Source organism: Zeugodacus cucurbitae, chromosome 5, assembly GCF_028554725.1.
Source record: "Zeugodacus cucurbitae isolate PBARC_wt_2022May chromosome 5, idZeuCucr1.2, whole genome shotgun sequence".
NCBI classification, from domain to species: domain Eukaryota; kingdom Metazoa; phylum Arthropoda; class Insecta; order Diptera; family Tephritidae; genus Zeugodacus; species Zeugodacus cucurbitae.
Genome location: NC_071670.1, coordinates 67,769,431 through 67,788,884, shown reverse-complemented (window position 1 = coordinate 67,788,884; position 19,454 = coordinate 67,769,431). Strand labels below are relative to the sequence as shown.

The 19,454-nt window shown below is 33.7% G+C and overlaps 1 protein-coding gene across 1 annotated transcript; it reads right to left on the bottom strand.

Moving 5' to 3' along the window:
- Positions 1-2,384: 2,384 nt before the first annotated feature.
- On the bottom strand, positions 2,385-16,045 carry LOC105211818 (hypothetical protein). Its single transcript, XM_011183465.3, has 4 exons — positions 15,688-16,045; positions 3,412-3,770; positions 3,198-3,320; positions 2,385-3,120 (listed from the first exon to the last, which is right to left on the bottom strand). Exons 1-4 carry the CDS (start codon positions 15,702-15,704, stop codon positions 2,978-2,980), a joined length of 642 nt encoding a protein of 213 aa, XP_011181767.1. The 5' UTR covers positions 15,705-16,045; the 3' UTR covers positions 2,385-2,977.
- Positions 16,046-19,454: the final 3,409 nt, after the last annotated feature.

Sequence of the window (19,454 nt, the reverse complement as noted above, 5' to 3'; positions counted from 1 at the left end):
CCTTCTCTATTTAGCTCTGCAGCTCTTATAATTTTTTCCAGCATCAAGTTAAAGAAGTCGCTCGATTGTGAGTCACCTTGTCTGAAACCTCTTCTGGTATCGGAGAGGTCCTTCCCGATCCTGACGGAGCTTTTGGTGTTGCTCAACGTCAGCTTACACAGCCGTATTAGTTTTGCGGGGATACCAAATTCATCGCGGCAAAAAGGCAACTCCTTTTCGTGCTGTCGAAAGCAGCTTTAAAATCCACAAAAAGGTGATGTGTGTCGATCCTATTTTCACGGGTCTTTTCCAAGATTTGGCGCATGGTGAATATCTGGTCGGTTGTTGATTTTCCAGGTCTAAAGCCACACTGATAAGGTCCAATCAGTTTGTTGACGGTGGGCTTTAGTCTTTCACACAATACGCTCGACAGAACCTTATACGCGATGTTGAGGAGGCTTATCTCACGGTAATTGGCGCAAATTGTGGGGTCTCCCTTTTTGTGTATTGGCCAAAGTACACTGAGATTCCAATCGTCAGGCATGATTTCTTCCGACAATATTCTGCAAAGAAGCTGATGCATGCACCTTATCAGCTCTTCGCCGCCGAATTTGAATAGCTCGGCCGGTAATCCATCGGCCCCCGCCGCCTTATTGTTCTTCAAGCGGGTAATTGCTATTCGAATTTCTTCACGGTCAGGCAATGGAAAATCAACATCGTCAAAAAATACTTTTTGAATATTCTGAAAATTATATGATTTATTTTTTTTAACTGTATTTTACTGTTTTATTTAGAAAATTATAATATTTATATTCTCAAAGAGTCTCCAAAATGTATTTCTTTGGGTACACTCTGTATATTAACGGATTTTTATATATTTATTTACCACTGCAGATGTCGCTCTGTTGGTAGTAAAGACAACCACCTTTAAGCTTCTATCTTGCTATCTACTTGGATCAACATGGTATTAATGTTTATTATTAATGATTGAATTCCTATGAATTTGCAGATTTATTTTTTGTTGATAAAAGTGAAAATTAATAAGAAATTAGCAAATGTTTAGCTCGCCGCCGGCTGCCTCGAAGGGCCCTAGAATTATCCGCAACAAAAGTAAATCTTCCTGGGGAGTGTATTTCAATACTCATATTGAATTATTATATGAATAATATAAAATAGAAATGACATTTTTTAATTCAACATTTTAAATGGTTGGCAACTCTTCAAACAATCTTTTTTCAACGATCCTCGTTTTAAGGGGTTATATACAGTTAAGATTTTCAAAATATCGTTTTTTTTTTTGCGTTTTCTTAATATATATATATAAATGAGTATACACACTCAAAATTTCAAGTCGATCCGACGAATATTTTCGAAGTTCTGGACACATAGTGAAGGCGCGCCGACTACATGTAAAGTGCTTTCAAAACTTTAAACTCGTTTTTCTCGTAACGGTGATTTCAAAGTCGGTGAGCAAGATTTCTCAGAAACGGCTGAATCGATCGGTCTGAAATTTTTACGCAAGCTTCTTAACTATATTTTTTTGTAATTAATCGAAGGATTTCCCCATCCGATGAAAATTTCGTATTTTTATAAACAATTGAAGACTCGAATTTTGGTCGAAAATCGAACATTTTGCTTTGAGTAGCCGCCATTTTGTCAAACAATTTTTTTTTGCTAATTCCTTCGATCAATTACTAGATTATTTATTATATTAATAAAATTTATTTGGTTTTTGCATTTTAGATGACCCAGTCCAGAGATATCGTGCTCACCGCAGGAGGCCTTTTTTTTGCGGACCTCTGCAAAATTGGCAATATCAACGTTCCCGATAATTATTTTGGCAATAAAAAATATGTGAATATAGTTTAAGGTTGTCATAATACACCTGCCAAAACCAAATAGTTTGCTTAGAAAAAATTCTTGAAAAATGGCTTTTTTTCGACCTCCTAACTGTATATAACCCCTTAAGTTCTGTGGTGTTTATAACCTCCCTTGGAGAGAATTCGACTGCAGTACCACAAGTTGGTCACAATTCTTCTTTCGTATATTGTCTTAAAACATTTATCGTATTTAGGGAAAATGTAGGAACCTACTTGTTACTATTGGAGGTCAAAAGTGGTTCGATATGGTAAATTTAGAACCCTAAATGAGATAAGATGCATAAACTTGGAAGTATTTCTTGGCCCCATATGAAATGAACAACAACTGAAGCAGTATGAGAGATTGTATTATGAACTTAAAACTTTTTAAAGATAAGCATTGGAGCAGCTCTAATACAACAACAAATCCCCTTCTAGACTTTATAAATAAATCCGAAAGCCTTCTTAATGCGACTTTTAGTCTTTACAAATCACATTTAAAAAAAATAAAATAAATTAAAATTTAAAAGCAAAACAACAACAAAATTTGGATTTTCACATTTCTTTTTTTTTATCAATACATATTTAAGTTTATTGTATTATTGTTTACGACAAATTTGTAAAATTTACGCTGACAGTATGTACAATAAAATATATAATATACACGTAAACTCAAAAATACATATATAAAATAATAATTATAACACATTTAAAGAAGCTTAAGAGCTTAAGAGCACTGAGGACGCTACTATCTCCAAACGACAATTTCAAATTAAAAAAAAAACAAAAAGTGGACAAAAATTATAAAATAAAATAACTTAAAGCTACACAAACAGATAAGCTCTTCTACATATGTAAGAACATGTATGTATGTATGTGTGAAGTGAAACAAAAATATACAGTTATAAGGTGTTTTGTAATCACAAATCACAATTACAACGCTAAACCGCAAGGTAGCGCTGCAAGTGCGCAAGAGACAGCTAGATACGTCAAGTAGAGACATAATAGTTTACAGTTATGTATGTTGTTGGCATTACAATTTTCATTGAAAAGAACTTAAGAGGAAGTTATCAAATTAACAGGAGTATAAATTGATTTGCAATTTGAAATTTTCACTTCGCTTGCGTCTTGGTTGCGCCTTAATTGCGCTTTCTCAAAGCGAGGCGTGCGTGTGGCAGACGTCTCGCTTGCTCTTTTGGCTCTTGTTCGGACTCCTCGGCGGCGGCATCATCGGCGGGCGCTGGTTCGGGTTTGCCGGGTTTCGACAATTTGCGACGGTTCACTGTGCGAAGAAGGGTTAAAAGAAAAAGAAATTATAGAAACTGAAATAATATTTCCGCGTGCGCTTTCAATACTCACAAGCTGAATTGCCGGCCTTGAAGCCTTTCGCTGGCGCTGGAGCGGGCGCTGATTCGGCACCTTCATCGGCTTCTTCGTCGTTAACGGGTGCTGGCTTGCTCTTTGGTGTTGGCTTCTCAACAGCTGTTGTTAAACAAAATCAAAAAACAAAAACAAAAAACAACAATTCAATTATTAACGGTCAAAATATTTTGGTTGTTGCCTCCACACTTACATCTGTGTTTCTTGGCATCTTGTTGGCGACGCTTCAGCGAGTTCCAGAAGTCATCGTTCGACCGGAATGGCCGAATAACGGGTCCTATCACCTTCTTGGGTGCCTCTGTTGTTGTTGTAGTGCTGCTAGCCAAACCATCCTCATCACCATCCTCACCCTCTGGAATGCCCTCACCGTCCTCGTATTCATTCTCTTCTGGTTCTGGTGCTGCTGTTGTTGTTGTCGTCTTTGCCGACTTACCACCGATTGGACGACGTAGTCCCGGCCGCTTGGGCGCACTTGGGGCAGCAGCGTCTTCCTCCTGCGCGTATGTGAGTGAGAGGCAGCAGGCCAACGCCAGAACGACCAGCAAAAGTGTGCTGCCGAAAGAGAGGAGAGCAGAGGAGAGAGAGAAGAATTATTAGCATTTCGCAAGCATAAGCAAACATAACGGTAAATATATAGCTAAAAATTTTCGAACAAACAAGTTTGGTGTGTGGCCATAATATGGCAGGCAATGGTTAGCTAGTGCCGCAATTATTGTGGAATTTTTGGGTTGTCGTTGCAAGAGTCTAGTACCACTTAATCGGAATTAACGAATTCATGCAATAAATAAACGAAGTAACCACCATAAATACAACAAACACACACACAGTGCCAGCGTGTGTGGTGAAGGTTCGTTTTGGTGCTGTTGAAGGACGCAGCTGCCTGCCTGTGATGGTCCAAGCGTTTAACTTCAAAAAAGTTACGTATACGCCGTGGTGGCGGTGGTTGGTGTTGGTGGCGGTGCTTGGTGGAGCTGCAACTAACGGTCGTTCGCTATATTATTAGCAAGCTTACAAAGCTTATAACCTGCTGAGCGGCAATTACTAATATTGTTATTGTTGTTGTTGCTGTTGCCTATTGGTCAACTTTGCTGTTTAGTCGTTTCATTTAGCTGCCGCTCTTAGCAACACACCACAAAGCCAAGTCCGAATTTAAAAATATGCGCTTATGCAAAATAACCAGTTTTAAACAACGGTTAATACAAATGACAACAACAACAACAACAAAGCACTTTTAGCTGCAAGTAACGAACACATACTTAACAGCTAGTTGCGTTTAAAGTACCCATGTATGTGTGTATAATAAAAGGAATATTGAAACAAAATAACAACAACAACAACAAACACAGCATAGCAAGTGGTAAAGAATGAACAATTTCTGATTTTGGTATGGGTAAAATGCATTTGCATTTCGAATAATAATAAAGTACACAGAATTTGAAATAGGTGCATATATATGGGCAAATAAGCTTGAATACATATGTATATATGCATATATAGATATGTACTGCATTATAATTAGCACACATTTGTTCTTTTAACAGTTTTAACCGTTTCTAACACACACCTTTCACCGCATATACGGCTAATCCGTTGACCGCTTTTTCGCCGTTACTTAGTAGCAGCGGCACGTTTGCAACCGTTAGAGCGGTAAATAATGCACTTACACTTTGAATTGTGCATTGCTAGCGGTCGCAGCGACGAAAGATAGCCAAAGTCAATGCTAGCGTGGAGTATTTCAGCTGTTGACTGCTTGACTACATTACTGATATGTAATATATATATATATATATATGTATAAACATATACATATGTACCTTCACCATAATGCAAGATTATTCTAATATTTGCACCCTATTGTTAATGTTTACAAGTGCTTCGAAAAAACTCCGTCTCCGTATTTCGCATCGAAAACGACTAATAATTTTCGAGACCTAATAATGAACCTCAAAATCTTATACATATGAGGCTTTCAATTCTAAAATTTTAATATTATGTATTAAGAATATTCCAATGGCCCTTAGCTTATCCCGTAAAAGTATAAACAGTACATTTTATATATTTATAAACGGTACAAATGGGTTAGAAGGTGTGAGCAATTCGAGATAATTTTACTATAATAATTAGTATAAATTTTGAAGATAAAAGAAGATTAAAACAAAAGAAAATGAGACCCTGATGATACATATGTGGAGTGTTCAAATAATAACGGGAATTGTAAAATTTAAAATTTCTATTTTTTTATTATGTTGATTAATTGAACACCTGTCTCCCAAAATAAAATAAAATAAAAACAACCCTAAAGCCTGTTGTGTTACAAGCACATGTGAAATCGCTGCAAGAGCCAAAGGATATTCCAAAAATCGAGTTTGAAAAGTGTTTCGACGATTGGAAGAAGCGCTGGCATAAGTGCATAATATCGGATGCGATAACATTAATCTAGACGAATGAATAAATATTTTTTTCAAAAAACGAAAATTCCCGTTATTTTTTTTAACAAGATTCGTGCTATTATTTGTTGCTAATGTTTTCTTTTTTTTAATATTTTTTGCTTTTATATTTTTTTCAATTTAATAAATTTTCGGCACCATCTCGTTGAATTCCATAGGTTCAATATTGTTTCTACTGTAAGTTTACCTTACGACACAAACCATATACTATTACTTACCTTTAAAATTCATTGTATTTAATTTACAAATGCACAAAAAGAGAGCTCACACCACCAATTAGTGATATTTGAAATAACTACAAATACGTTTAAGTACATATATATTTATGTAAGTATGTGTGTCTGCAAGTACTTTATGTCTTCACAATGAAACTTGCACTGAATCAAAAGCACCAATAAATCACGAGCATTCAAGCTATTTATATACGTATATTGTATGTATTTATTATAAAAATATATAAATATGCATGTGTGTGTGTGTAGAAATTCCCAGGAAATGTAAGCAACAATAGCGCAACACAAAGCGCGCCTCAAGCGGTTGACCTCAGGGCCAATACATTTGGCGACCTGTTTTTGCTTTTGCTTCTACACTACCGGCTCTACAAACACCTTTCCAACAACTTCACTTCGTGCCATTACAATTGCAAATCACATCACATCCACTTCACATCACACCGCGCCTCACTACACCACAGCACAGCACACCAAAGATATGGCTAATTTCATTTCGATGGACACATGGACATAACAACAAATTAATGATCGCAATCATGTGCTTGCACGCCTGCAATTATTCGGATTGTTGTTGTTAGAGCTATTGTCATTGATCAGGTTACATAACAAAATCACGGGTGTACTGTCTATTTATCTGAATACAAGTGGCTTGTGTGTGTGTGTCTGTTTGTGTTCAATTTGCGTCGCAGCAACTTTTCGAGCATTTTTGCGCCTGCGCCACATAATTGAACGCCAAGCGTGTGCGAAAGAAGTAAATAAGTGAAGTCAAGTAATCAGTTGACAAAAGAAAAACACTTAATTGCATGTATTTGATGTCATTTGTATGCGTTGCGATGGTGGTGCCACCAACCAGCAAACAAATTGGATTTAGAACACAGCAGCAACAACACTAAGAAATGTGCGCGCGCTGAATACAAAGTGGTTGTTTGTTGTTGTTCTTTAATATTATTTAATTTTATAGCTTTTGATTTAGAAATAGAAAAATATTTTTTATTTTTGTAATTTCTTTTTGTTTTTGTATCACGAGCACAACGCTTGACATTTCGGCTGCCTGTTTGCAACCGGTTTAACCGGTTGAGAAACAAAAAAAATCAAAAAAGAAGGTGCCGCAAAGCACATGAACAGCTTCTAAATTGACTTTTAATGGTTATGCATTGTTGTAGTTGTTGTTGTTGTATATTATTATTACCTTTTTGCGCACAAGTAAAGAAGTAACTGAATTTAATGGCACAAAGTACACACACACATACTCACATTCATCCATTGAACAAGCAACTATTGAGCAGAATACAAATTGTTGTTGTTGTTGTTGCAAAAATTGATTGGCTATTGCTTTGGCAATTGGTTGTTTGCACATTCTTGCAGGTTGTTTGCAAAAAACAAAAAAAAAAAAACAAAAAAAAAATTAGCAAAAAGACACATTCAATTGCTAAGCACACACACACAGAGAGATACTTCAACTTAGTCTTGTAGCCTTTTCTATTATTGCTTGAAGACTTCATACCTTCATACCAAACGTAAAAAAAACAATAATTTATTGTTGTGTGTGTGTGTGTGTGCGTCTGTGTACAATGTTGTTTATGAGTATCCAGCTTTAGCTTGCAAATTAACCTGTTATATAATCTCTTTGCGCTGCAGAGTTATCATTAACGTCATCAGCCGTAAAAATCCCCAACACACACTGGTGTGTGTGTTTCTAAACCAGTTAATACCGCATTCCGACAAATAATTTCATCGCTGTTCATCGGTGCCTGTCTCAAGCCGGCTTAAGGAATAACTTTTGACGAGTTCTCACTTTTTAACACACACAGCGTGTGTTAATTAGTTAGTGTTAGTTAGAGTGCGATTTCTTAATAAAAAGTGCTAATAACACTTTATTAGTATTACAAGTGGCAACTCTAAGGGGTTAAGGAAAGCGTTAATTAGATTTCTTTAAACAAAAGTTGTACTGTAATACTCCATTCATGATGAAATAGCTTGCAAGCCACCATACTCCGTTAATTATTTTAATTTTTATTGCAATTAACTACAACTTTGACCTGTACAGGGTTGCCAACTCAGCACTCAGCATTGCTTAGATGCCAGCAGTTGCTTGTTGGTCATTACAAGCAAAGCGCTTGTGTCATCCGCACAATAATTGTTTATCATCGGTGTAGAGAAGGTGCGTCATTCTGGTATGTATGTGTGTGTCGTTGCATGCAAGACGCGCTTAGCCAAGTGATTGAAGTTGGGCTTAGCATTCGCTTGAGCATTATGTTTCAACGTCACGAATTACAAACGTGACTCTTGGTTGTGGGAGGTGATGTTTCTTGCACATAAATTTTTTATTATTTCCCAAACTAGGGATGGTCAGTTATAGATAAATTACATGCATATATAGTAGGTATACATAAGTACATGCAAAGCTTTGCAATTTTTCAATTTTTCTGATGGAAGGTTCTGGTACTACAACCGACACTTGTTTCTACATCTATTATAGTATTTTTTTTTAATTTTTAAAATAACAATGTAATGTAAATTATACATATTTGAGATAGAATTGCCACCTTACAAAAAAATCAAAATATTATGAAGAATAAAATGTTTGCCAAATGTACACAAACGTTAGAAAAAATATTTCTGAAGGCTTTAATTTAGTCGCTTTCTGAAGTAGAGTTACCATATTTTAAGAAAAATTGTACAAAGTAGCGTATTATTCCAGGAGAATAAAATACTTTAAAAGGAAAAGGAAAATACCGGAATAATAAACAAATTTTGAAAAACATTCCAAAAAGTATTTCTGGTTATAGTTTATAGTTTATATTATATTTTTTCACATCTTAAAAAAGAGTTGCCCACTTTCATAGAAAATAAAACTGAAGAAAATTCTATGAAAAATATGCTATTGGCAAAAAGAGTTTAAGAAAGAACTCGGCAGATTTTAATTGAGACATATTTTGGAATAGAGTTGCCACTTATCGTAGTATTAATTATGTGAAAATAAGAAAGTTTTTAGAAACTATTAAGCAAGACTTTAATTATTTTTTACCTATTTCATTGACTCTATTCTGAGCTAAATGCTTATGATTCATAGTTCATGCCCAAAAAATATTTAGAAAATATAATATTAAATTGTTATTAAAAGTAATCATGCAAAGCACGTCAGAATAATGGTTATGCCTACATATACATATGTATACATACATACAACCATATGGGTAAATAAATAAATAAATAAAAATGGGTAAATAAATTTATGAATGAGCTTGGCGTACAAGCTTCTAACTAGGTCCAATAACTGTTAATTTTGTAAAAGTATGATGACTAAGGCTGATATTACGTGCATTCTCACTTTTCTATGGGACGTGATGTCTAATTGCTAGAGGCGAGAAAGTTGAATAAAAATTATTTTTATAAAAAAAATTGTTAGAAACAGTAAATAAGAATTTATAAAATAAAAATTAATTTCGAATTCTTTTTTACATATTTTTTAAAATAGTTGTTTACTAATATTTTTTATAAAAGCTAAAAAATCGGTGTTTTCACCAAAAAAGCTTTGTTGGTTTAATTTCAGTTATTTTTGTAAACAAATCCAACTAATTTATTTGTCTTGAAACTATTTTTTTCTAATTTTGTGAATGCAATAGAAATTGTCCCATTATCAGCATTTACATATATAATTCAATGTTATATTAAAAACTGTTATAAAAACTGGTAAAAATTGCTTACAAAATATTTTGAATAAAAGCAAAAGGAAGGAAATATAAAAAAAAAATAAAATATTTATCCAACCAAATGTTATTTGCCCTTGTTGTTGCCGTTAATGCATGCAGTGACTACCATTGAGCGTCTCTAAAGACATTGCTACACTCCCACTGTGTGTCATCTCGAGGTAAAAGGTGGCTCACACGTAACTAGGATAATTTGTATTTGTGCCAAAGATAATGGTGTAGGAGTGGCTGATTGACAGGCGTGAGTGAGCGCACATGATGGAGGACACGTAAGCGCAGATGAAGATAGCAATAAAATATGTGTGGCAATAGCAAACGAATGGCATTTCTTAAAATATTTCAATATAAATATATTTCATTGTTAAAAAAATATAATAATTTTTGTGGCTAGGCGAGTAAAAAATAATTTTTTGTAAGACTTAACATCACACTGCCGCAAATATTTTTATATGTTTTATTTTATTAAAAAAAAATGTATCTGTATATCGAATACCTCAACTTTCAAGGATAAAATGCACCGAATTTCAATTAACATACAACTTGTTACCACTTTTTCGCCACATTTCATTTCACCATCTGTTTGTAATAAATTTCGGCGTTGTTTTCATCATCACCCAATCATTCACCTAGTTTTACATTTTTTACACACGAAATTGGGTTAACCTATTCACTAATGATTTGTATTCAAATGCCGGTTTGTCGCTTAAGTCTTTTGTTATGCCAATACAAATGAGATGAAGCGCGGTGTGTGAGTGTGCGCATGCGTCGCTTAGTGTTTTTTTTGGGATTTTTCACAATAACTGCAGTTGGGAAATGTATTGCAATGGTGAAATGTAAAAAGAAGATGAAGAAAAGGTGAGGGAGTAGAAAATTTTATATTGAAAAGAAATTATTTAGAGATTAGCGTTTAAGTATTTTTTAGTTAAATGAGCACAAGAATATACATGTATATTTGAATTTACTAAATAAAAAAAATAATGGTTTATTAATAAAATAATTAAAAAATGTTAATTGAAAAAAATATTTTAAAATTAAAAAAAAAATAAAAAGAATATAAAACAAACAAAAAAATGTAATTTAAATTTTTTTAATGAATTGTTTTATTTTAAATTGTGTAGATACAAAATTGAGTAAAATTTTTTAAAAAATAAACCCAAATTTTTAAGAAAATTTTTTTAAATAATATAATAAAAAAATTTTTTATTTATATTTTAATTTTTCATAATTTTCATTAAAATTTTTTATTTATTTATTTTACAGTTTTAATTTAATTTTATTATAATCTCGTTGCACATAATTTCGCAATTTCAAATATTTCATGCGACCAAAAAATGCCTTGCGTATATGAAAATATTATTAAAATGTGTTTTTTTCTGTTTTTGTTGCTGCAAGTTGCAAATATTTTCAAACAAAACTAATCCTGCATTAGCACAGAAATCTCTCGAACCGTAAGTGTAATCGCTCAATATGACTGCAAAAATGCCGTTTGCCATTGCCTGCCTGCGGCGGTTGCAGTAATCGCGACGCGGCGCACTCAAATTTTTCATAAATGCAAAGTGAGTTTGTATTAGTGCATATTAATATTTGAAATTAAACAGCATTGCTGCGAGCATATCATTTGCCTACATCTGTCTGCCAGTCGGCGCTGCACCGCATAACTGTAAGTGCGCGTGTGTGCGTGCGTGCGTGCGTTGGTATGCCGGAGCCGTTAATTTAAACGCGTGTTAAATTTGTAATTAAACTAATAATTTGCAATGCGAATATAAATAGCTTTAGCGCGCTGCACACGCGCCTACCAAGCCGGTCCAGCGCGGGTATTGCTTTGGGCCAATGAGTGAAGTGGCTTCAAACAAAAATGAAAAAACGCCAACAAGCAATTGAAAATTACAAGTCTATTTTACGCAGAAAAAACCGTTACAAAAAAAAACAGGCATGTAAATAACGTATTGCATTCGCAATCGAAATGGCAGCGTTCAGTGCGCGGTGAGCGCGTGTCCAACCGCTTTTTGCATGCACTGTGTGTGTATATGAGTGTGTGTGGCTGGCCCCTCTATCAAGTGGTTTGTTCTGGACAATATTGGCGCAGCTGCTGTGGCTCTATAGCTCTGTGGCCGTTCGATTCGTGCCGCAGCTGCAGACAAAGCTGGCGTTGGACTAATCGCGGTGGATACCAAACGGCCTTGAAACCATTTCTCCGCATAACGGGTCGTATGAAAATCGCCAGCAAATACCAGCAACTAACTGTTCACTTACTAATAAATGGCAGCAACTTACTCGTAGTTGCCTTGCAAAAGCTAAATAAATAAATATTTAAATTGTACTAGAGTTATTGGGAATATTTTCTAGTATGCAGTTGATTTGTTTAAGAGTATCCTCTGTTAAACTAGATGTAGTTGGACTACTTCTATATCTATTGGGAAGATTCACAATCACTGCCAATGTTTTTTGGTGTAATTTGATAAATTGCATATGCCAACTCACTAGGACCGAAATGTGTAGAAAATATACTTGTTGGCTAGTTAGTTGTTAGTAAATACCTGAGACTCCTCTCTGAGCAATATTTTTTAGCCAGTTCCTTTAAATTATCATAGATATGCGATATTCAAAATAGTTATACGGGAATTGTAAAGTCTAAAATTCGGATATGGAGAATCCAATTATCAAATTTATTAACTTCGTGATCTCTTCCTAGTTCCAAACATAAAGATATCCTCAAATGACCGCCGTTTTAAAAACATACGGAAAATCGTTGAAAGAAGTCTGAGAAGAAGAAGTTTGAGAAGTCTTTCGACGATTGGAGAAGCGCCAACATAAGTGCATAATATCGAATGGGAACTATTTCGAATGCGACAATATTACTCTATACGAAGGAATAAATATTATTTCGAAAACAAAAATTCCCGTTATTTTTTGAGCACACCTCGTATATTAAAGATTTAGAAAATGGAATTTTAAAATTTTATAAAAGCTTTATAGGGTAATTTTGAGCCTTGAGTCTACTTTCTATGTAACTTTTAAGGAAATTGAGAGTATAAGTTGTTCCAGTAAACCATTTTTAGAAACATTTTAATATGGGCTTTTGAACAAAAGTTCTACTCTTTCAATTTCATTCATTCATTAGTAAATTTCAAATACAAAATCATTACTTTATCTATTGATGAACCACTTAGATCTAACATATCTTATTAACAAGTTCTTTAACATCTGGAATTTTTGTTTGAACTACGCTGAATTATGAATTATAAAAAGCACCTTTATCTTTTGGTTGATTTGAGTGAACCTTTGGGCTCAAAAATCTTGTTTCGAAATAAAAATTTAAAAAATGTAGATTTAGGTCTTAGATTAATTTTGCATAGAAACAAATTTTATTTATTTTACCACCATTAAGTCTCGACTTCATTAATAATTTCAATGATTTACGCGTAACGTCTACTAGTATTTATATATGTATGTGTGTTTATTTTATAAAATTTTGCCAAAATTCATTGGAATTTTATTGCTTCCAGTGCAGCTGCCACAACTGCCTATACCCTTCCTTCGGCAGCGCCTCTGCCGCTTTTAAACAATTTTTTATAGCAACCAAAAGCTAACGCTGCTGTGTGGCATTGTTTTGTGACGTATTTTTTGTACTTGGTACACTGTGTTTTTTCAGAAATATTTATCTTATTTTCAGCGTCGCTTCTTGAATGTTTTTTTTCAGCTTCAAGTTCTTTTTTGGAATTATTTTTTTCAGCTGGTCTGCAACCAGTTTTGCACTTTGCCATTTTAGCCATTAATGTTAATTTCAAATGAATAGTAAAGTTCAAATAGACAAATCTTCTTTTGTTGTTTTTGCATCAACAGCTATCAGTTTTGGGTTGTTTTTGTTTTATTTTTTGTTTTTGTTTCATCAAATTGCCATGTTGATTTCTCATGGGAAACGAGTAAGTCAAATTTTCAGAAATGAAATAACATGTTTGTCCAGCGATAATCTCCGCTGGTTATATAATAATGCATATGATTTTGCCGAGTAACAGTTAATTTTAGACTTGGCCGATGAGTCGCTGGTATCTTTCGGTTGCTGTGTAGCAGGTTGTTGTATGCAGAATAAATTGTTCGAGAATGAAATATGTGTTTGTCATTGTTCGCCTTGAACCAAAGAAAGTTGAGGCAACCATTGGGTTGATTATGAAATATGCTTCGAATATGCATAAGATTAACATACTATTTGAATAAAAAAATCTATATTGAGTATATTGCATTGATAGTAAAATTAAGTGCTTCCTATAAATCACTATTTAACAATTTATTTCTTTTTTAATTAATTTTCATGTAATTTCTTTTCTATTAATTATATTTATTTTTGATTGTGCAGGGAAGTACTTTTTATAGAATATTAACATATTTTTTTGATAAAATTATTCTATAAGAATTTAGTCATTTAGTGTTATTTTAGTTAGTTGATGTCTTCTTAAATTAAATATCCAAGTCTCAAGCGAATTTAGTCGGAAAGAAGCTTAATTATTTAACAAGTTGTTATTGGTAATTTCGATATCCTCCGCTTAGGATGGAAGGGAATATTTGAGACAAAAAAAAAAAAACAATAAATGAAAAAAAAAGTTTTAAATTTTTAATTTTTATCAATGACCCTAACTTCTTATCTGTGATCTACTCGGAGTTAGTGGGTTGATAATTTAATAGCAACAGTTTGAACATTGTAGTTTATAAAAACTAAAATAAAATTTTGCAAATGGGGACCTTTTGGAAAAAAAGTAATTATAACGGTAAATTATTGAAACGATAACAAATATTTGGAAATCAAACATTATTAATAGGTTTTGCTTGCCATTACAGGCTACAAAGACTCACATGAAGATATTTATTAGAAAATGTGCAAAAAGAAATTAATTTTAATTTTTTTTTATAAAAATTTCAAATATTTTATTAACACTTTTAATTCAACTTTTAAGCTTAAAAGCAAATTTAAAATTTTTTGCGAAAAATTATATAAAAATTTAATAATTTTCGTGCAAATTTTATAAAGATTTTTTAAATATAATTTTCTAATTTGTTATTATTATTTTTTTTTTTAATTTTCGTATTATTATTTAAACAAAAAGCTTAATTTCCCATTTTTCTCAACTTTATAATGAGAGAAATATGATTGAATTTCATATTTTCGAATTTCGCCGAAATTATTTGGAAATATTCAAAAGTAGTTGTCATTCAAATACGCTAAGCAAAATTCAACTCACTAAAATAAATTGATGTAATCTCAATTTTTTCTTGCATCACATAAAAATATATATTTCAATATACAAAAAAAATTAATCTCTAATAATATAAGCAAGAGAAGTCGCTGAAAGAGCAAAAGGCTATCCAAAAAATATCGAGCTTAAGAGGTGTTTCGACGATTGGAATAAGAGACTATTGACTAATTGCGACTATTTTGAAGGCGACAACATTATTGAAGACGAATGAATAAATATTAAAAAAAAAATAAAAATTCCCGTTATTTTTTGAACACATCACAACACAGTGTATATATGAAAGCAAAGGTCCTCTTCAATCGATAAATTCATGCATACTCTACCAATACACACCTAACACTGTGCACAAAGTACTAAAATATATACATTTTAAGCAGTAAACCCGCTAAACACTGCCTGTGAAAATCGAAAGACTTAAGACACGAACTCGTGTGCAGTCCAACCCAAATACTTGGCGTGTTTGCATTTCCGACAGCATTGCATTGCAACTTTGCACAACTTCACCTTATTACTATTCTATATTTTAATGCAGTTTGGAAATGCATAAATGCATATATATATATTTTTTATATGCATATAGTACTACTGCCTGACTGTTCAGGAACTTAAAAATATGCAAGATTTCCACATCAAAGCAAGTTCACTGCACTGCCGCCGCTCTAAAGTCTATCTATTACAACTTACTCATGAACTATTTATTATGAATTATGCAGTCCATTAAATAAATACCAAAAACAAATAAAAAAAACAATAAAATTAACAACATTATTACCAAATTATGTACGTATGTATGTATGTAATGTATTTAAGTAGTTGAAGGAAACACTCACATGTTGAAGTACTTCATTTTTGAATTTTTGTTGAGTTGTGTGTACGGTGTATTTTAACGGTAATTAAAAACGAACAAAACGCGAAATTGCACAAAGTGACTGTTGTTGGAACGGTTATTGTTTCGGTTATTTTTTATTATTTTTTTTCGAATCGCTTCGTTCAATTATGCAGCGTTAACGAATTTGAAATGAAATATTACAAACGTTTACAGGCGTTTAATTTGCTTGTCTGCTTGATTAGTTAGTTACTTTTTGCGATTTCGCCACCGTGTACTTGAGCACTGAGCTGTAGCTGAGCTGGAGTTGAGCGTGTGAGGCCACAATCACTTCTTAACAACGACTGTTTGGCATTTCAAATTCGCTAGATTCAAGAAAACAATTTCGAATTGGTCTGCTGACGGCACACTGCGGCGACGAACGGACGTATTGACTACGACGGTGGTGACGGTGATGGCGATGGCGATGGCTATGCTGTTGTTGTTGTCGGTGACGGTGGTGCGGCGGCTAACTGTGACTCTAGCGCTAGCACTAGCACTAACTCTGACTCTAGCTCAAGCTTTGGCTCTGCCGCTGACTGTGTGGCACTGGCTATGGTACACACCATAGATGACGCGACTGCGCTTCACACACACTCATACATTTAAATATATATGTATATGTGTGGTTAGGTGTCAGCGCTGTTGCTGAGGTGTTGGTGAATATTGATTTGAAGTTAAGTAGTTGCTGAGCGTGTTCATTAATCTGCAGCGCTTGCTTTACCACCAACACACACGCACACATACTTCTAATGTATATAATGCATATATTCGTTTGTTTGTGCTGGCACAAAAGTTACTTCGAGTGCTTTGCATAAATAGATTCGGGTTGTGGCACTTACATACACACATGCAAACATACATATGTACATACCTATAACAGGTATGTCTACCCAATTACACTACAAGTTAAAGTTAGAGTCACTGTGACGTTAGCAGCTTGTAGTTGTTGTTATTGTAGTTGCAGACGTGTTAGTTGCATTGCGTTAAAGTTAGAATTTCTAAAGTCTTAAATGTCAAAAATTATTCTATTTATGTGCCCGCTAACTGTATCTGCAAGCCAAGCTGCTTAAAAATTCGGAATTCTCAAACGCTATAAACCTTAGCATATCGGAAATAGATATGTATTATTTTGCTGAATGCTATTTTTTTTCGAACTCATTTGCATCGCTTGCTCATTGCCGCTTTGATTGATGCGCGCTCATGCTGAGAAATATGCTTACAATTTATTTAATATTTTATTATTTGGAAATTCCATCAAAGCCAATAAAATAAATATTATATTGATTGATATGAAATACATATCTTCTTCTCGTTCTATATAGCTACTACTACTATTAGCTTCTTCTTGGCAAATTTCAAGAACACTCATTAATTAATATTAGCGATTCGCAATATTATTCATTTCTTAATTAAATTTTATCTAAATTAACTGATTAACTCATGTTATAACTTTATTTTAAGCTTAAACAGTATTTATCGTTTTATTTATTGCCAAATTGTTTTCAGACCTTGTGGAATTCCAAATTTCGTAAGGTCACTTTTAGATTTATTTTTAGGCTCAAACATAAAATTATGCACAATCAATCAGATTTATAGAAGAATTAGTTGAATAAAAATACATTTGATAAATAAAAACTGAATTTTTGGAGACTAATATAGTGTTTTCACGTTACACGAATTACGTGAATCGCTCTTAATTACGAGACGTAAATACTGAAGAGCATAATTTACATCTTCAGACACCTCTTTAGACACACTAGTTGTGACCCACAAAACTTCGTGACAGTCCTGCCTATACATATTCTTAAATTAAAATTAAAATTGTTCTAATGAAACAGCAAATTATATCGCATAAGAACAGTTTACAAACTAGGTTAGGTGAGGCTCTTCTTCTTCTGGCGTAGCCAGCGCTTACGCGGTTATAGCCGAGTCCACAACAGCGCGCCACGCATCTCTCCTTCTGGCAGTTTGGCGCCAATTGGTAATACCAAGTGAAGACAGGTCCTTCTCCACATGGTCCTTCCATCGGAGTGGAGGCCTCCCTCTTCCTCGGCTTCCACCAGCGGGTACTGCATCGAACACTTTCATAACTGGAGCACATTCGTCCATTTGAACAACATGTCCTAGCCAGCGTAGCCGCTGTCTTTTTATTCGCTGGACTATGTCTATGTCGTCGAATAACACATACAGCTCATCATTTCATCTTCTGCTGTATTCACCGTTGCCAATGTTTAAGGGACCATAAATCTTCCGCAAAACCTTTTTCTCGAAAACTCCTAGTGCCGTCTCATCGGATGTTCACACCGTCCACGCTACTGCACCATAAAGTAGGACGGGAATGATGAGGGACTTGTAGAGTTTAGTTTTTGTTCGTCGAGAGAGGACTTTACTTTTCAATTACCTACTACTGTCCATAGTAGCACCTGTTGGCAAGAGTGATTCTGCGTTGGATTTCAAGGCTGACATTATTAGTAAGACTCGCTGCTACCAAATCAGAATTAATCCATAATATATCTTTTTAAAAGGCCTTTTGAGCGCTAAATCGTTCAGGGAATCAATCACGCTAAGTCATTAGTATCAATATGATCCGAAACGTGGTCTTTCACAAAATTTGTGTTCAATGACAACATGATGGATTGACTTAATCTGAACCCATGTGAAAATATATGTGAATTGGATTAATGCCCTACTGCTACTCATATCGGACACAATATGTCATTTCCAGGAAAACCATAGTGGGTCTGAAAAGAAATTTAATATACATTGAATTCTAACAATACCACAAATAAATTCAAAATCGGAATTAAAATAAATATAGTAAAATATTTTTTAAATTGAAAATCTTCTGCAGCAAACAATTCTAACAATATAGGAGCTATAGGGTACCTACTATCCATACTCTTTTCTTTAACCCGGTACTGCCCAGAACTTTTTACGTTTCAGAGTTTTCTGAAATGAAATACACCTATGTATTTTGACCGCCTGAGCACGAAAATGAAATGAAAAACCAGCGTAGTTCGTAGTTTTATAGTGAAATTTTCAAGTTATTTATGAAAATGTAGGGATAAATTTTGCGTTACCATATGGTAATCGTGGGTTAATTCAGGTTAATATTCACTATTAATATTTAGCAACAAGCAAACAAATGTTTGAAGACATGTAAATCACATGAACTGAAATAATCGAACCATATTATATTATTTTTATGTGTTTGAGTATGCAACTCACTTCTTACAGACTAATGAGTGGTTTTTATTATTTCACCATATTTACAAATATTACCTTAGTAAAAATCATAAGTGAGAATAGGTATTTAAGGGATTAGGGGTAGTCAGGATTTTCAAAGAAATCAATATTTTTTGCATTTTCGTTAAGAGTAAAATCTTAAAAATATTCTCTGAAAATTTGAAGTTGATCCGATAATTACTTTTCGAGTTATTCGACAAATAACAAAGAACGCTCAGGCACTCCAACACACTAGTGTCAAACTTTAAATGCGTTTATCTCAAACCTATGTTTTTTGAACTGGTGGCAACGGTAACTCGATAACCGCTCAGTAGATTTTAATGAAATTCAAATGAAATTCATACAGCTTTTAGAATACATAATAAACACAGGCCTGATCCGAAGATTTTTTTCCAAAAATTTCGATTTTTTAAGACCAATTAACTGTTGATTTTTTCCCGAAAATCTAAAAAAAAATTCCTGAGGCCGCCATTTTGTTAATTT

Coding starts and splice junctions, on each gene's coding strand:
- LOC105211818 (XM_011183465.3), bottom strand. Junction 3,321..3,411: donor AGATGCCAAGAAACACAGAT/GTAAGTGTGGAG, acceptor GTTTAACAACAG/CTGTTGAGAAGCCAACACCA. Junction 3,121..3,197: donor CAAGGCCGGCAATTCAGCTT/GTGAGTATTGAA, acceptor TTCTTCGCACAG/TGAACCGTCGCAAATTGTCG.